The sequence below is a fragment of the Poecilia mexicana genome, unplaced genomic scaffold (genome assembly GCF_051168715.1).
Source record: "Poecilia mexicana isolate PSO_F unplaced genomic scaffold, ASM5116871v1 scaffold_14, whole genome shotgun sequence".
NCBI classification, from domain to species: Eukaryota; Metazoa; Chordata; class Actinopteri; order Cyprinodontiformes; family Poeciliidae; genus Poecilia; species Poecilia mexicana.
In genome coordinates this window covers 10322092-10341454 of record NW_028263383.1, presented here as the reverse complement: position 1 = coordinate 10341454, position 19363 = coordinate 10322092, and the positions used below count along the sequence as shown (strand labels likewise).

The following is a 19363-nucleotide window of genomic DNA, read 5'->3' as shown; positions in this document are numbered from 1 at the left end:
TTCATTTTTGCTCCAAGTAATAGGGCAAAGTTCAATTATTTTGTCAGAAATGCAGACCATGAATTTTATTTACTTATTAAGTAAGAAGTAGCAGGAGTTTTCACTGTGTTTACTGGGTTTTTCAGAGTCAGTGTATGTATAGCAGTAAAGATGACATATTACCTGCAGTGCTCCAATACATGTGGAGGTCAGTTAAACAACAACAAAAAAATAAAAATGTTGAACACAAACATTTTGACTGGAAGGAGGAAGGCCAGAGATACGAGAACAGATGTGAACCAAAACAATGTTTTGCAATACTCTCCTGGGGGAACGTGCAGACGTGCATGCGCAGCACGCACTTTCTGCCTTGTGCATGTGCATTTTTGTGACTGTTTTCTGTCAGTGTGAGGGGTTGAATGTCACGGGCTAAAGCCAATAGATAAATGTACGAAATGTTATTGCTGTGCAGCTGGCCGTGCTCCAGAGGAAGTGCTTGGCTTTGACAATGCTCTCACCAGGAATGCAATGCAGCCCACCGCCAAGGGGGCGTGTCATTGCTCCAGGGTCGGAAGCAAGTTTGGTCAACCCAGTCTTGGCCCATCCAGTGCCTTCAAGGGGCCTGGGGGTTGTGGGTGTGAGGGGACCCTCTTACTGCTGTTTTTCAGAAAGAGGAGAGAAAAGGAGTGCATGTGTGTGTTATTCCGAGCTCATTTCTGTAGATGCGAGTGAGTGTGTGTGTGTGTGTGTTTTTTCTTTTAGAGGAGGATCTGAAAGGAATGCAATAGTGTCTTTACACATGTCCACCCCTCCACCCACCCCTTTAGGCAGCCACCAGGCCTGTTGAAAACACACACACACACACACACAGAGGTTGTGGCATGGAAGGAAGTATCAGACTACACTGGCTGAATATTTATCAAGACAGACGGGCAAAGCTGCCCATTAAGATTCCAAACTTTTCTTCCTTAGCTTCAGCTATAAGAAAATAATTCACTCACAGCAGAATAAAGTTGTTTTGAGAAGAATAAAATAATTTAAATATGTCTGTGCAGACCTCAAATGTCCAACTTTATTGTATTTAGACCTCTGGAACATTTTCACAGTTTGGTGACTTTACAACCATAAACTCACCCAAACCTATTGGGATACAATGTTAAGCTGAAACCACCAAAAGTAAATTTAGGGCCTTCAGATGTCATTTAAAGATTAAGCAAAATTCTTATAGGTGTAATTTAAGTTCAGCATAAATGCTCCTCCTCAGTCTGCCTTCTGCTCTCCCCTCACACCTGCTACCTGTTAGTCAATTAGCCTGGTCGATTGTTACAGCTTTCACACTCCCAGTATTTATTCACTTCCATGTCATTCCTCTATGCTGGTTCCTCCTATTTAATCCTGTTAAATCCTGTTTCCTGCTCATCCTCATTGTGCTTTTTTTTTTGGTTTCTGATGTTTTTGTTCTCCTCTGGCTCCCTGTGCTCCCATGATTTTTGTCTTAGTTCATATTTTTTCATTAAATCTTCAGTTTTACTCTGGGAATTGACCTGAGTTGAATGGAAATTCATTGTAATGGCCAGGCTAATGAGCACTGACTGACTAAAAAAATGGATAACAAGCTTGTGATTTTACACTTTTGTTCAAAATGCAATACTCAGTTAAACATACATATCATGTAATATAACTTTTTTTCAAAATATATGCTTCAGTGAATTTAAAACCATATGGGAATCTGCTTTATTGTTGGAGTTTGTCTAAAATTCACTTGAAAATGTTGTCAGATGAGTTAAATTTGTTTTCCTATTTCTGCGGTGCCCTTTCTGTTGACACTCTTGAAACTGAAATAAGACCCTCCCTGTGGGCATGGGGTTTATATCACTGTGGTATAATGGGAGAAGGCTTGTAACAGGATGCAGCAAAGAGGCCGCTGTGGCGGAGGCCTTGGTGTGTTTCAGACTGGCAGCGCCTGGTGATAAGAGGCTGCGGCCTGGTTGGCCTCTCCGAGGGGAAGTGATGCAAGACAGTAGCTCTTTGTTTGGTGGCATTACTTGGTCCCATGCCAGTGGCCCCACTGAATGAAATGAAGCGGTTGGCTTGTTTGCTGGCTGGGTGAGTGGTTTCATGGTGGACAGGCTGACTGCCTGGTTGACTTACTGGAAGGCAAACAACTGTGGTCCTAAAACTTCTGACTAATCTGTCCTTTCTTCTTCTTTTGCTTCCTTGGTCTTCAAAGTCCATGGGAAGTGTGTTGGGCCAAGGTTTACTTGTCAAATTCAAGACAAATTACAGTTGACACCAGTTATTTAAATTCAGTAGATAGAAGAAATTGAATATTTTCATTACATCTTTTAGTTTACAAGTATACATATCTTTTATGCAACTTGGGAAAGAATAGCCTTGAAGGTTATTCAAACTATGTTACATACATGGAGGGATACATGGGCATGTGTTTAAGGCATGCTTCTAATTGAAAAAAATTATGGAAAATATTGTCTAAAATATAAAGAAAATTCTGGACCTTCAGAGGTCTAGTTCATCCTTGGATACATTTTCTAGATGGCAGAGGAACAAAAGTCATTTGTTCAAAATGGCTATATGAAGCATAGGCACCGTGATAACCTCTAGCTACACTTATGTTATGGAAGAAGACTGGGTTTCAGTGATAAACATGTTTTTGTGATAAATCAGAAGCAGAAGAAATTGAAAATACAAAAAGTTTAACGCTGGAAAGAATGTCAATATCCAAAATGGAACAGGCCCAGGCAGAAGGCACCACTTTAAAAACAAGATAAAAAAGCCAGTTTACAGTTTCCAATCGCACACATAGTTTTTGGTAATGATGGCCATAGTTACCATCCACTTAGTGAACTATAGGCGTGGTAATACTTTATTTTGGGGGCTTGTTTTGCTGCAGGAGTAGAGTTGAAGCTTGGTCATAAATGGGACTTCCAAATTGACAGTTACCCTGACTATGCCATCAAATTAGTGACAAAGTGACTTACGGACAACAAAGTTAATGTTTAGGAGTGACTTTTGCCAAACCTTGATCTTAATCTCTCAGAAAGAGGGCTTAATGAGGGTGTGCCAGCAAGACAGCTTACAAACCAAACTCATTTACAGCAGCCCAGTCCAGAGGAATGGGCCAATATTCCAGCAAGCTATTTTGAGAAGCTTGTTAGGAAACATAAACCCAAGCATTTTACATTTTAAACTGCAACTCTACAAAATATTAAGATAACTTATGTAAAGATCTGAAGTTGAAGAAAGTTAACTCTTTTAAATCCTCCTTTATTGTTCTGGCATTCATGAAAGAGAAATACAATTTTGATCTTAAGCATAAAACAGGAAAAGTTTAATCAAATTTAACTTTCAGTTTTGATTAAAAAGGGCCATGCAGCTTTCTATATATTGTATGTTAACTGGATCCAACTGCATATCCAGTTGTATGAAGAAAAGCATTTGCTCTGTGCATTTCAGGACAGATCCTCTGAAGATCCTGGACAGACTCATCCGTTTCATCCTGTCTCATGAACTCACTACACCGGAAACTTTTCAAGTGTTGAAATGTGTGTTGAAGTCATCTTGTCATATTTTGCTTCACTTTACTTTTGAATTCCTCAGCGGACCAGGAGGAGAAGACTGGGTGTTTGTGTGGAGTGTGTGTGTGTGTGTGTGCGCTCATGTGTGCGTGATGGGAAGCGACCTCATTATGGAGTCTAAATGTCAGTGGATCCATTTTCAGATAGCAATGCACTTGCTATTTGTGTGCCATGTGAGCATGCATCCCTGCAGACCAGTACAAAGTTTTATATGTGAACATTTCCATGGATCAACCATAAAACATGTTAATGTTTAGTGGAAACATAAAACATTGGCTTACAATAGGAAGCCTAACTGTAACTGTAACCTCTAATTATTTCAGTTAAGTTGGACAAAATTAAAGTTTAAAAAAAGTTAAATTTTTACATGGTTATAGGTTATTCTCACTGTTGTTGATTTACTTAAATCTAAACAATATTGCTACAGACTCTTTCAGGCTGGAATTTATTGACTATATTTTGCAGACCACAGAACTACTGAGCACAGGAAGAGAGACGGCAAAATGTGTGTCTTCAATCTGTATCTGGGGCTTGTCAGGGGTGCAAGGGGTTTGGCTAAAGTGCTACACCAGACGTGAAAATGGCATTTTTGTTAACTGGTATCTTATAAGGAGCAAACTGCAGGGGATTTAGTTGAGCATGTAAATGGAAGAGAATCAAAAACTACAGTTTGCATTTCAAAACATCAAACATCGTCTCAAACAGGTTCAGAAACCGGCGACGACGAACCATCAATTACAGCAGAGCACTTGCCTCACATCCTCCCTGTAGTAGATTATTGTTTGCTACTTTTATGCAAATTCGAGTTGAGTTGCCATATCAGGTGACACACACAGATCTGGGGAAACTTAATCTTACAAGTTCTGCCTGTTGTAAAACACAGCGGATAAGTAGAGAAATGTGGGATGGGTTGAGTCTGGTTGTTTCACCTGGATGTTGCTTTGTCCTGCACTATAGCAGGACAGTTTTTGTTTTCAGTGGAACAGAAACATTGTAAAAAAAAAAGGAATAGGTAAAAAAAAATGGCTCAGCAATTAAATAAATAACTACAGAAACAAACAAGTAAGTTATCCGTGAGTAAGCATTTGTGATAAGTTAGTAAAAGGATAACCAAGTAAAGAAACAAGTAGGTAAGTAAATAGGTAAAGAAGCCAATCAAACAAGTATCTGAGAAGATAACTAAAAGAATAAATAGAAGAATCATGAAAATAGGCAAACAAATAGACATGCAAAGGTAATTATTTAAAGAAACAAACAAGTACATATGAAAGTAGACTGGATAATAAACTGGTAAGAACATTTAGCTACAGTTCAGCTCCGACTTGTTAATTATAAAACTTTTTTCTAACAGCAGGTGATTATTTTAATGCCAAATGTAAGTAAATCAGTGTAGTAGCCTTTGTCTTGACAAATGTTAATGTTTGCACATTGCACATTCTGTCACACAGAAACATGTTGGTGTGAGACAGAAGCTACTGTGTTGCACCAAATGTAGCAAATATGAGCAACATGTAAGAAAAAAAATGTTAAAGCTTTCAGTGTTCTTGTGCTATCCTCTGTGATTTCCAAAGTAGAGTGCAAATGATTATGTGCATCCACACTTTCCTACTGAGGCAGGACTGGTTCCTCTGTTAATCCAGTCTGCCACAATGGCAGCTGATAATAAATGGTTTCTGCTCCACCTGCCTGTGCTGAAGCTTCCTGTGTTGATGATATGTATGATGCTTGGTAAGGTGGAGATGACAATGTAGGTGTGGAGGAAGTCAAATGCAGGTGTTTGTGGTTGTGTGTGTGTGTTGTGTGTGTGTGTGTCAGCCCAGGTGGGTGCTGACAGACCGGCAGGTAAACAGGCAGGTTGGTCTCTGATCTCACCTGTTGGAGCAGACACAGCAGCGCCTGCAGGGCTTTCGCAGCGGAAATATGTTCTTTATACGATCCTGAAAGGAGACCTTCTATTCTCTTTTCTTCTTGTTCATTTGTTCCATTCTCCTCTCCAAGGCTCATTCGGGTAAACACCCAGAAAATACACAAGGTACAGAATCAAACAATTGGGAGTTGGAAGAAAGAGTGGATGAGAGTAGGAGGAGAAACGCCCCCAAGGTAGCAGCAGTGCAGGTGGGCTTGAGAAGGGCGGGGGGTAGGAAGTGACGGCAGTGTGTGTGTTTGTGTGTGACAGGAAGGTTTTTGAGTGTGTGCTGGCTTCATAAGGTGGTGCTTTGGGGGGAGAGGAATGTTACACATCCCAATTAGAACAGACCACCCCTATAAACTTTGAGGAAGTTATTCTAACCTGCAAGGCAAACACACGCACACACACGCACACGTGCACGCGCACACACACACACCTACACACACCTACACACACACACACACGCACACACACACACACACACACACACACACACACACACACACACACGTGCACGCGCGCGCACACACACACACACACACGCACACACACGCACACACACACACACACACACACACAGGAACAGCAGCTGTGGAGTTTAAACTCTGATATGAAGTGGCCAGGTGAGCAGCTCAAGTCTCAGGTTACATAGTCCGGAGGAAGTCTGTGGATTATCTCCTGTTTCTTATGTAATGTTTTCTTTCTGTTTAAGGTCGCTCAGTTTATTTTGGCCTTTAGGGCCCTGTGAGTGTTTTATGGTGGGTGGCTTATTGAGCAACAGGAAGGGCAAGCTCAGGAAGGCAGTGTGATAATGCAAAGGAACTTAAATCCTTTAAGGTTTTACAGCAAAGTGATTAATGGAAAGAAAAGCCTTATTGGCAAAAGTTTTGTCTGTTCCTATTCTCAAATTAAACGGTGGTACAAGTTTTAATGAAAGAGATGGCTTAGGATTTTTTGATTGAGGTTCTGTTAAAGGTTATAAGCAGTAAATATCTTCAGTATAGATGATACTCTTCACCTCTTCATTTAATTTGGCAAAAACGGCATTTCCTTATCACGTTCATGGAATGATCTATGATAGGTTGTTAGATTAAAACAAATACCTAGTCATTATTGAGTTAATCAATTTTTTTTATTTCATTTGTGTTTCTGTTTATTGTGTATTTGCATGGTTACTACCTTGGCCAGATCTCCAGTGTGTTAGAGATTTTGAATCTCTGTCAGACCTTTTGGTTAATCTTCTGGCTACCCTGGAAAGTTACTGGGTAGTCTGTGAAGCTGTAGACGAGTTCAACAATCTAATGGCTTATTTGCAAAACTAATGGCTGGTCCAAGAAGACATTGGTTTGACAGAGTAGCTTATAGCTAGTCTGATCTTCTAGTGGCTATTTTCAGAAGCTAAAAGCTAGTTTCAGACACTAATGGCTTGTAGAAAAAGCTAACAACTAGCTAATAATAGAAGTTAACGTCTGAGAAGCTCTCAGGTAGACTGAGAATGGTCAAGACCAAAGGGAACCTTTGCCTTCTTAAAACAACTCTGTCAAAAATGTTATAGCAATCTGTGGAAATAGTATTTTATTAACCTTTAACATTTGACATTTGCACTGGGGAAATTGTGCAAATGTCACAGTGGAAATTGCTGAAAATTTGAAAGGATATGGAGAAGATGTTGTTGCACCAATGATCATTCTGCCTCAAACAAGTGGTGAAAATGAAATATATAAAGCATTTCTGGTCAGAGTGACTGCCAGAAAGTAAGGCAATGTATAAATCAAAAATATCTTCTATTGTAACATTCTTTACTCTTTACAGTTGCTTTACTTTTGACTGCAATCACTTTATCTGTTCTGGTCTCAATATGTGTTTTACACAAAGCCTCCTCCCTGCAGGTACCATAAAAAATCACCTGCTTCTCAATATAAACATAGTGGTTTAAAGGTCCACAAAATAGGATGTCTACAAACTGCCTTGGTGTACTTGAATGTTCATTTTGTTTAAGCTGCATACGTCAGGTTTGGTCTAAGTTCCCTTCTTTAGCTTCTAGGATTAGTTGGATTTATAACAAATGAATATGCCAAAAATGTTATGCAGGATAAGTATGAATTTCTAATAAACTTTAAACAAAACTTTGTTAAAGAAAATCCTGAACTACCTTTCTACTTATTCTTTATTTGTGTAGTACAAAAAACCAACACAACAGCCAAGTATATTTAACAATATATATTTCCATTGTCAATGTACATTCCATTTCAACATAAGCTTTCTTCACAAACAAAAAGTTGGCATCTAAATAAATACTATATAAAATAGAACTTCAAAATAAATATATCTATAAAGGGAACCTTTTATATGAGAATTTTTTTCTTTTTGTAATATCTAAACAAACAAACCAACAAAAAAGCACAAATCTCATTTCTCAATCCCCAACAACGTCATTGGAAAGGTACAAAGGAATGGAGTAGGAACTGTATGATAGTTTTCCTTTTATGTGAAAAATATAAACCAGGTGACATTGGTATGTAGAACTGAAAATAAACTACAGATTTAATTTCAATATAGTTGTTGGTGATGTTTTTTTCACACCTTGAACAGGCCATTGAGCACATAATAGTAAAAAGATCTACAAAGAAAGGCAGCAGTTGTTGAAAAGAAAGAGGTCCAACCGGTGATAAAGATCAACACAAGTCCAGGTAAAAACAAAGGTGAGAAGAGGGTAAAAAACATCAAGAAAGCAAGAGGGGTGAGAGTATCAGACGTGTGTGTCTCTTCTGTCTCTCTGGTATGACAAGTTTATGGACAGCAGCTGTGTTTGTCAATCAAGGCAGGCCAGGGGTGTTTGTTGGACTATTTCCCACGGAAGAAAGGAAGGAAGAAATGCATGAATGAAAAAAGGAGCAGAGAATGGGTTGATCAGGGTAGACTGTGTGGATTCAATGAATCCAATGTCTTTAGGACTTGGAGAGGGAATTAGCTTAGCCTCTCGACTGCTAATGAGCCAAGTATAGCATAATCAGCAGGAGATTTTTTTCTACTTTTTTGTTATTGCTGGGCACACTTTTCTAAATCAAGTGCAAGTGGTATAAAGTCATTTTGTTTCTCAAACCCTCCTTCTACTGCACTCATTTTCCTCAAAAACATCTTATTCTTACCCTCAAAATATATATCTAATATAGTCTCTAAATAGTTTGTACTGAATTGTGGTTATAATGTACCATGCAGTGTTCCGAGGACATTTAAAAGTCTCTTCTAAAGAACACAAATGTTGTGAAACTATTTACAGCAAATAACATTTCACCTTCATAGCTCTATTACTAAATATATAGTCAAAACATTTGTGATTTTTTCTGCCCCACCTTCCCCCAGGCACACATTCGCTCTCAGTTTTGGCACCTATCTCAGACTGAATTGCTAGGTTTTTTGAAATATTGCCTCGTACATTCAATACCAAGGACCACATGTGGATGTTCCTGCTCTCCCATTTTTCTGAATGATATTAGCTTTCTCCAAAAAGCCAAATACAAGTATGAGCAAAGTTTGGTACCCTAGTGGAAGATAAGGGTCCAACTTGTGGGTTATGGAGCCACAAAGCAAATATGCCGTGATGCCAAACGGAAACAGCCACCTGTATTAAAGGGCAATTCACCTTTAACAACCTGCCACTGTTAACTATTTGGCAAAAGGGCATCATAATAACTGTGGTCACTTAGACTGTGAAAACATGCTACTGTATAATAGCATCCTTTGGCAAATTCCTAAGAACATCATGCAATTCACAAAAATAGACTTTAAGAGTAAAAGAGAGACTATTTCACACAATCAGCTATGCAGCATACTGATTTAACTTTCATGAAGACACAGATGTGCGTAGAGGTGGATGGGTGTTTGTGTGTGAGTGGAGTAAATGTAGTGAAGGCCAAAGTAATACAAGATTGCTTAGGTGGTTAATACTGTGCTTTAGTACATCCTTTAAGAGGGGTCCTAAAAACAAGGTTGTGCAAGTGGCAGGTTTGATATTGACAAAGGCTGACTGGATACAAACACAATAACTTTTTCTAATCCTTTCCTCTTCACCTTTACCTTCAGCTTGACCCTCTTCACCTGCATCCCTCTCTCCTTGGGAAAAAAAAACAAAGTTTTGTGGCCCATTTGCCTCTCACTTAGCTTGCGTGTTTTAAATTATTCACTATTGCCTCTTTCACCTCTTAAATGTTTTCTTTGCCGTTTTTGTGCAAAGAGGAAGCAGACCAGGCTCTTGTAGGCAGTTTTAAAATTCAACATGCAGTAGGCCAAGTTCAAGAGGAGATTATTGTATAACAATCCCTGAGAAGGTTGGTTGTTTTTTTTTCCTTTTAAATAATTTTTTTTTTTTTTTTTTTTTTTTTTTTTTACATGTTTCTCTACCACAAATCCACTTCTAGCACGGTGGTTAACCATTAGACTAGAGCATGCAGATCGTGACATGCATTACATCTGAGGTGGAGCAGTGAACAGCATTCAAAATATTTCAGAAGGTCTAAGCTTTACCAGCCATAAAATGAATAAAAAAACAACTGTAAATTGATTATTTTTCACTTGTAGCACACAAAAAGATGAACGAAATATGGAAAATTACTGTTATATTAGGTCTAAAAAGGGTTGCTTTCACAGATCCCCCTGTTCAAATAACAATCTAGAGATAAATGTCACCAAGCTAGCCTCGTTTAGCATAACTGCAAAATTAAAAGATGGTGAAAATCACTTTTGAGAGGAAGTTGTCTCTTGTAATGGCCCATCGTAAAAGCCACAGTATTCAACAGTTAACCACTTGCTTTCCTGATTGACACTGGGCTGTGCTTTTCTAGATGGCTGGGGTTGAATACCTTTTGAAATCTGAGGATCAGCAACCAGTTTCTGTTTACTTGGCATTACAAAAAATAGCTGGAAAATATTGAGCAGCAGAGAGGTATGACTTTGTGCCTTCAGCCATTTTCTTTAAAACCCAAACAGAAGGCCACACAATCTGGTCTCTTCTTATCGTCACCCTTATAGAACTTGAAAACAAATCCCTCACCAAACCTGTTAGCTGTTCCACTTTTAAATGGCCCATTTTAATCATCCATGCTATCAAACATAGGTCAAGAAACCATTTAAGTACCATTGTTTTAATAGTCATGTTCCAGCAGATAAATATGGTGGTTTAATGGGGTGGTGTTGCCTTGTCCAGTCCATATTAACCAAACAAGTGGGGTCCTGTCCATTTTCTTGCAAGGCCACAGCCAGCTAGTTGAGTCCACTATCATGACCCCTGCTGCTGCTTTTCTGTCCCAACGTTTGCTTCCACCCCTCCATTTTTACTGACAGGGATGCTCATGCCAGCCTGCGAGTTCTTGCAGCGACAGCCAGGCCTGCTAACATTGTCATAACACTTCTGTCCCAGCTTGGCCAGTCCCGTAGCTGGTAGGTAGCAGATTAGGCATGGCAGGACGACAGAGAGGGTGGCCATAAAAGACCAGCGTGCACAGCAGTTGGCTTGTGAACATGAGCAGGGCTTGTCGGCACAGGAGCCCTCGTCGTCCTCGTCCTCGGTGCAGTGGTAGAAGATCCCTTTGACTAGGCACATGCAGGTGGCTGTGTCTACCAGGCTCTGAGCCGAGCACAGGCACTCCTGGTTGCAGACCCAACAGGAGGGTAAGGCTCGGGGGAGCGTGCACTCAGTGCATCGACACTTCCCACAATGCTCGCAGACAAATAGGTGCTTCTTTTCGGTTGGAGAGGAAGGGATAAGCGCCAGTCCTTGTTGAACCCCAGTGGAGCACACGCCTCCAGCAGGAATCTTTGCAGATTTGAGGTCAAGTGATTTTGAGGAAGAGGAGCAGGAGGAAGCAGAGGAAGAGGAGGTCAGGACTTTAGATTGAGAGGAAGAGAAACAACCAGGAGTTCGGGTTGTGATGGTGTTGATGGGGCCCTGGTGATTGTTTGAGTTTGGGTGGTGATCCACCGTCGGCGTCGGTGCTGCATGGTCCAACAGCCGCTGATCGGAAGAGGTACTGCTGCTGCTGCTAATAGAACTGGGCCTGCCACTGAAGGAGATCCAGGGGTGGGTGGTGGTGTCTGGGTGAGGGTGAGACTCACACCGGCCATGCTGATGGAACTGATGTTGGTGATTGTGGTGATGATTATGGTTGGCCCCAAGGAAGGCCTCCTGATTTTGACCAAGCCAGGTGATTCTTCGGTTTGCTGACTTCTGGCTCACGGGCTGCTGAGCCACAACAGCTGGACTGTCAATGTAGTCATTCTCCACATGTGATGACTTTATCTGGTCAATGGGATAAATGGTGAGAGGATGCTGAAGACGACCATAGGGCACTCGACTATCCAGCAAAGGCTGAGAGATAAGGGAAGAAGACACTCCGGGAATGTGGTGGGGAACCCTGGACTCCATGTGTCGGCTGGTGCCTTGCACGTCTTCACATTAAAGCAGCATTTAGTGATACTGCAAAAACAGATACAAGAGATTCCATTAAAACAAGAAACAAGGGCTTCCATGATACTATTTATTTACACTGAAACTTATAAGGAATAGGTTCTAAGTATTTTATACAAGAGGTGATGTAATGTCTCAAATCTACAAAGATAACAGTTGACAAAAGTTGGACTGTTATGCTCTTCAATGTAACCTCCCATAGGCTTACTGAAAATCAAATATGCCATTGCTTTATGTAGAAAAACAATATTAAAGTACTGAAGTAAAGTTTTTTTTTTCTACCTTTGTGCAACTTCTTTACACTCAGTATTAGTGTCTGATCAGGATGCTATGTCAAAGTGAATCAGTAGCTTCTAATTCCCCCCCATAGGTTTCACAAGACATTTGTCATACATGTTTCAATTTGTTTACTTAACACAGAACAACTGCAGCTAGAAATATTCTCAAGGTTTTGTTATAACATTTTCTGGTTGTTAAGGTTGCAACCTATGGTGATTTTTAGAATGGGACCAAAGGACTTTAGTCTGAACGCCATGTCTTCTAACTTTGACATTAGCACAATAGAAGTTGGACTCTCGTCCTCTCCCTTACAAAAAAGCAGAGAGCACCACAGAGCAGGACTTGCATGTAAAAGACTCAAAGATGCAAAACAAGGCAGGGAGGAGAAGAAATTAGAAACTTGCCAGAGAAGCAGAACTGAAAGCAAGAATTTAGGTCGTGTAGACCCGCTTATCAATAACTCCTTCAGCTTTCATAATGTAGCTGGTGATGTAATTCCTTAGCACACTTTACAACCACAAATCCGAATCAGAGAAAATGATCAGTCTCGGAATTTGTGAATGGGGCTGATTTTATGAACCAGCAGGTGTTTTTATGAATGGGACCTGCTGTGCTGCAGGCAGTAAGAGCGATGAATCAGTGCGCTCCATTTATGCTCAGTGAAATCAGCTGCATCCATTTCCTCCATGAGTGCTCTACGTCAGGTAGACCCCCACTGATAACTGATGGAAGTAGAAATAGAGCAAGAGCAAGCACGATTTGCACTAACCTACATCTCTGCTGCCTGCTATTATGTCAGTCATATAGCTGGCACACTGATCTGCTGTTTTTGTCCGAAAATGTGTCATTACTTCACACTGTTATGCTCCTGTAGCTGTATCCCCAGATCATGTTATTCGCCTCCCTCTAGGGTCTGAAAAAAAAAAACAAAAAAAAAGCCTGGCTTGTTGTGAAACCTGTTGCGACATTGCTGGGAAAGGCGCAAGCGCTTGTGATCGTCAAAAATCTAGACCATTATGAGCTCCAAGCCGGAACTATGCGTGTGCAAGTGCGTACGTGTTTGTGAATGCGTGTGTGTGTGTGTGCGCGCGCGTTGCTCCCTTGGAAATGTGAATGGACTGAGTCATAAAACCGGAGGCGGCCGTTCGGTGTACTCAAATAGCGTGCGTATTGCTTATAAGTACTCGGCGTTTTCAATCTTATTTTGCAAATAATTTAAAAATGACAAAGGTTTTAAAGAAAGCTGATCACTGTGTTCCACAATCGCACATATCCCTAGCAAACAAATGCGGACGATGCAATTCAAAATTCTTAATAAAGTAATATAATAATACCCAATAATAACAAATGTATTATCAGACGCGTAACGTGAAACGAAGGTGAAAAGGGTGATTGAAAAAGGACTTAAGCGACGTGGTGCTCTCTGCAGAGCCAGAAGGACAGACGCGACTGAACACGAAGCCTCATTTTTAAACACAGGGAGCGAAAATTTAGCAAATTTAAAAGACGTCATAATCGTGATAGATGCAGAAGTGCACATCTGCACCTTATTCACTTCCCTCTCTCTCCTTTGCCTTAATCTCGCGTTTGCTCCTAAAACCGGTGGTTAAATATTGACTTAAACATGCAAACACAGGTTCTGTGTCAGTTTCTTAAAAAAAAAAAAAAAGAAAGAAAGAAAGGAAAAAAGGACGTTACTCAGGAGAGCCATGTCGCGCCTATATCTTATACAGGATCCGACGGACTGAGGTGGCTAAGTTAGAGCAATGGATCTGAGACTAGCCAGGCTATGGTGTCGCTGGATCACGACTTCTAAACATGTAACACAGAGAAAACATCACTTACCGTGGGTATCAGGACGCAATTCTCATCTCTTCGTTACGCTCGACGTCTGCGCGCAGGTTTCTCTATAGTCCACTCGGAGATTGGTGGCCGGTGGTGCGTTAAGTATTTCCAAAGACGTTAACTCCAAGAGGAAAGCCGAGCGGCTCTTTCAGCGCTTTCCTCTCTGCTGGCTTGGTGCATTAAAAAGGCGACTGCGATCGAGGACGCAGAGCTGTGGATATGATGTTGCAACCACCGAGGGGGAGGGAAGTGAGTTTTTATGAATGGGAGGGTAGAGGAGAGGAAAAAGGGGGACGGCGCTGTGCAGATGCCTCCGTTTTTTTCATTTATTTTTTCTGAATGGGAGGGAAGAACGAGTCGGGGAGGGCTTGAAATGCGGAGGTTACATTTTTATGAATGGGGAGGACACCGAATTGCACTGCGCACGCGCGAAGCCCGGATTTTTATGAATGGGACGAAATAGCGAATGAGGCGTGTGTGTTTGTGCGTGGGGAAAAAAGAGGGGTGGGGGCTTTTTTTGGTCACAAGGACAATGTCATTCCTGATTTACATATAGGTTTGACTTTCAAATTATTCATCACGCTTTAAAAAACGTCAAATAGAGACGAATTCAATAATATTTATTACCAGCGCGTAATTTTAATTTTAAGTAGACGTAAATTGAGAGGACAAAAATATGTTTTTCCGAGTATTTATCTGAATCGATAGAAGTCAGTTTTTAAAAACAGAAAAACAGAGGACATCTGAAGGTGGTTGTTCAATTTTAAGACACATTTTATTGACAAGGATGTCAAGATGACAGAGGCCACATGGCTAAACTGGATTAGCCCGAATAATAGCCGCTCCCCTCTTGGGTTCCTGTTCTATCTAAAGCCATTTATTGCGAGCAAGGACGTGTCCTTCCTTCCTCTGCAACAATGTGAGGTATGACTATACAGCTTCCACTGTAGTGTAAAAAAAAACAGGCGGTGGTGAGGAGAGTGTGTGTGTGTGTGTGTGTGTGTGCGTGTGCGAAACGCAAACCAGCATGAGGGCAGGCAGGATTCACAAAAGGACAGGATGTTGTTGATTTGTACCGAAACCACACGGAGGAAATGAGTGTGAATTTCCTTTCTCTCTGTGACATAATGTGTGTCTCTGTGTGTGTGTGTTTCCCCCGAGCCCCCTTCTCGCCCCCCCTCTCCCACTCAGCTTGGGGCTTTTAACCAGTCAAAGGTTAACAGTTGCCCCATTATCCGTTTGCACGCATCGTCATGGCATCCACCACACCGCCAAATTGGGATTATTGTTTTAGAACAAAGCCGGAGTGAAGATAAGGGAAGAAAAAAAGGAAGGAATGAAAATTATTCTAGTTTCAGACTGGATGGAATGGCAACTGAAAGTACATTTTAAAGCGGAGAGTGAAGTGGAAGCTCCTCTTCAACCCGACAGAGCAGCCCTCCTCCACACTCCACACAGCTCCACCATTATATATATATATATATATATATATATATATATATATATATATATATATATATATATATATATGTGTGTGTGTGTGTTTCATCTGTAAACCAATGTGAAGTAGGAGAAAAAACTGAAAAGAGCTGCATTCAAACAAACTATTCCTGATCTAGTAGTTTGTATAAATGTTTCACTGCAGTGTTGTGTTCCTATATTCACTTTGCACACTTACTGACTGTATGCTCACTGACACCTCCACCCAAGCCTCCACCCAAGACTCAAAGCCTTTTGGCCTCTAACAGGTTTTCTTCCACCCTGAAACAGAAAAACACCCTTAAAGCACAATGCTGCCACTGCCATGTTTCATAGTGTGAACAGTATGTTCATAAAATCTAAATAAAACAACATTTGTAATTCTAAGATGGGAACGCATTCCAAGGGTGTAAATATGAGCTGCACAACCTGTTGTTGTTTTTTTTCTTTTCTTTTATGCAGTTATTGGAGTGACTAATATTTTGAATAACATTTCATGGTTATTCAATTGAATTGTCGGCGGCTGGGTGTGCAAGCCATCATTATCTTGACATTTTTTTGTGATACTTTATCGTGCTACATGTGCCCAAAGGAAATTATTTGTATGAATCAGTTAACTGAAAATATGTAATTAGAGATGCAAAACACAACAAATGACTGCATAGCTCAAAAACAATTCAAGAAAATAAAACCAAACAGGAAGCAAAAGTAAAAGAAGTTAATAAAAAATTGGATGCTTCTGCGGAAAAGACCAATGTCTTTTTTATTTTACTACTAGGGAGTATGGAAATTAACAGCTAAATGTTTTTGCTCCTTTTTATACATAACCTATTGATGTCACTGCAACAATTCTTGCTGAAACAGGAAGCTATAAAAGTAGCAGTTTCAGATTTTCATGAGCTGTGCTTAAAAATGTGGGATATTTACCATAGGTTGATAGTGGTAACTCTTTTTCTTCGAGATAATTTTTGTGATGAATGCAAGTTGAGGCATTGCAGAGGATATAGCTCTAATTTAGATTGTTATTAACCACCTAATTATATAATAATGTTTCCTGCTGTGCATCATGTGCTGTCACGCTGTAAATCTAACTTTGTCACAGAAGTGTGAAATACTGAACCTTCTGCAGGGTTTTGTTTCTGACCTTTATGACTTCATCTGGAAAAGTTGTTGTCCTTCACTTTAGATTGTGTGTTTTCTGTTGTTTACTGCTGCGGGATAAAAGTTAAATAAAATGTGACTTTGTAATACTAGTTCCCAGAACACATAAAAAAATGACACTGTGGAAAAATAAAAGGCCATTCTGCATGTTTTCTTTATGCTTTATGAAAATGTGGCTTATAATTTGTGGTGATATCGTGAACCATAGAAAGCCTACTAAAACTAAAACAGCTGGATCTGAGACTGAACTGCTAAAAGAAACATGTTCAACAACCAACAACAAAAAATATTTAGAAGATACGCTGTATGAAAACAAACTGCCGTATAATACAACCCCTTCCAGCCCCCCCATCTATCATCCTTTCGCATTTCTGTCTCCATTTTTCTTTCTGTCTCCTGACACACAGATGTGCAGAGATGCACAAAGATGTACTGTGGATACGTTCAGATTTTCTTCTGCAGCTGTGTGGCTCTCAGGCACGGCCACAATGAAGTGCTGGTTGGATTGTAGATTTCTCAGCGGTGTGATCATCTGGGTAGACACGCACAGAAGGGAAGGTCCAGCTCTCTCTCCCTCTCTCTGGAGTCCTCCCTCCAGCCTCACCCACAGCCACATCTGCTGGCTACTGCTGTGAGGCTCCGATTGTAATGGACAGCCCCATCTGGCTCCGAAACAGATTGACCAATGAATTGCATTTCTCTCATCAAAGTAAATGTGACAAAATTACTTTAGAAAAGCTTTCATATAAAAAATATATTTTGAGGGAAACTCTTTCTTCTTCGTTTTTTAGAAAATGCTTATTTTACAAATGTCTCACACTATTTCTAAACAGCTTGATACTAGATAGTAGTTTTGGTGTCTGGACACCAAAACTCTTTTGATTGTTTCAAACATCTAAACACCCAAGAAAGGCTGATAACGACTCAGTCTGTGTGTTTATTCATGTGTGAGCACAGGGTGAAAATGTAAATGACAGTGACAGCTTATCAAAAGCTTCCTTTTGCAGGTAAGCCCATCATTTATCCTCCTCCCTTGATGCTTCACAATACATATTTCTCACCAATTAACATGTATGTAGGACACTTGTAGTGCCACATCTTGTTTTTCTTTTTAATTTAGAGCTTTTAAAATGCATTTCACAGCAGGTCAGCGATTCTGTGTGCTTTCTGTCTTACTGAGAAAACAAAATCTCAAGAAAAAGCCAAGTCACAACTATAACATCAAACCTAGATTACTGTAAAACTGTGAGACAGAAAAATACCACAGAATGTACAGTAGAGCAAAATTCAAGATTCTTTTTCATTGTGATTGTGCGGATATACATTATGATTGTTATTGAACTAGCTTAAAAACAGCCCTTAAAACAGAGCTGTAAATAAAGAAAATAATCTAAAATAAATCTGACATGTGTACACATACTATTCTGTTACACAGAGACAATATATTTTAACGTGCCAAGATATTGTGTGAACAAAAAATAACTAAACAAAGTGAATGTTACCCCCAAATTAGACTAAAGAAAATATTCTGTAAACATAAAAATAAATGAAACATGAAATAGAATCACTATCAGGTTAAAGTGCCAGCAGATTTGTGGACAAAGATAAACTTAAATTGAATAAATGTCATTGTTTGAGTGATATCTACTTTGTTTTAAAACTGTTCAAGAGCCTGGTGTTGAGCACTTTTTAACATCTTTTAACATCTGTGACCGGAAAAAAGGAAGAAGCTCAGAGAGATGGTGGACGGGGTGTGAGGAGTCTGTGAGATGCGTTTTGTTTTTCCTGAAGGAAGTGGAAGGTGGAGATGTTATTCATAACAAGCAGGTGTGTGTTCATTGAACTGTGTGGTAGCTAAATGAGTGTGTGTGTGAGTATAGGCAATGATCAGAAGGATGTGCAAAAATGAATGTATGGAAAAATTTTTAGAAATTAAAAAAAAAAGTTAGACGTAAGTTGCATGGATGTATTGAAAGTTATGATATATAGTTACAAAAGTCATAAAAAATCAATAACATAAATTAATAAGTAAAAGCATTATATTGGGGGGAAAATTGTATTTGATCCACTTTTGATGCAACAGGGTGGATATATCATAATAAAAACTAAATCAGCAGCATCCATTATCAACGTCACAACCAGTGATAACAAAATGAACAAATAAAATTACAGTTTAACTTCCAAGAGGATAAAAAAGACTAGAGTGAGAAGCAGAACTTGACTGTGATGCCAGGTAGCTCCACTCTTCAAATACAGACTTCCTTCCTCGCTGCCTGCCTGGCCAGGCGGTGTGTTTGTGCTTTGGAGCCAGAAGAAATGTGTGGTGAGAGGAGGAGGAAGGGGGGCGTCTGTGTGACTGTGTGAGTCTGTGTGTCCACATCCATCAAAATAAAGAGTTTTGATGGCTTTGGCCTGCCCTCATTGCACCATAATAGGATACATTAGATCTAATTGACTTAGTGAAAAAGAATCCTGTGAAAAAAAGTCACAAGATAAAGATAAAATGAAACTTCCCAGAGGAGTTTTGCAACAACAGGTTGTTTGTTTACAGCGTCGCACATTAAATTTTTTGCACTCCTAACAAAAAAATGCCTTATGGAGATTCAGAGTTTTAAAAGATTTCTGTAATCTTCTTTATCTGAACTCTTACTT

General features: G+C 39.9%; 1 protein-coding gene across 1 annotated transcript; it reads right to left on the bottom strand.

Annotated features, from left to right (window-relative positions):
* Nucleotides 1-7633: 7633 nt before the first annotated feature.
* spry4 (sprouty homolog 4 (Drosophila)) lies at nucleotides 7634-14686 on the bottom strand. The gene is made up of 2 exons (XM_014989510.2): nucleotides 14072-14686; nucleotides 7634-11956 (listed from the first exon to the last, which is right to left on the bottom strand). The coding sequence occupies exon 2, from the start codon at nucleotides 11903-11905 to the stop codon at nucleotides 10760-10762; it is 1146 nt and encodes a 381-aa protein (XP_014844996.2). The 5' UTR covers nucleotides 11906-11956; nucleotides 14072-14686; the 3' UTR covers nucleotides 7634-10759.
* Nucleotides 14687-19363: the final 4677 nt, after the last annotated feature.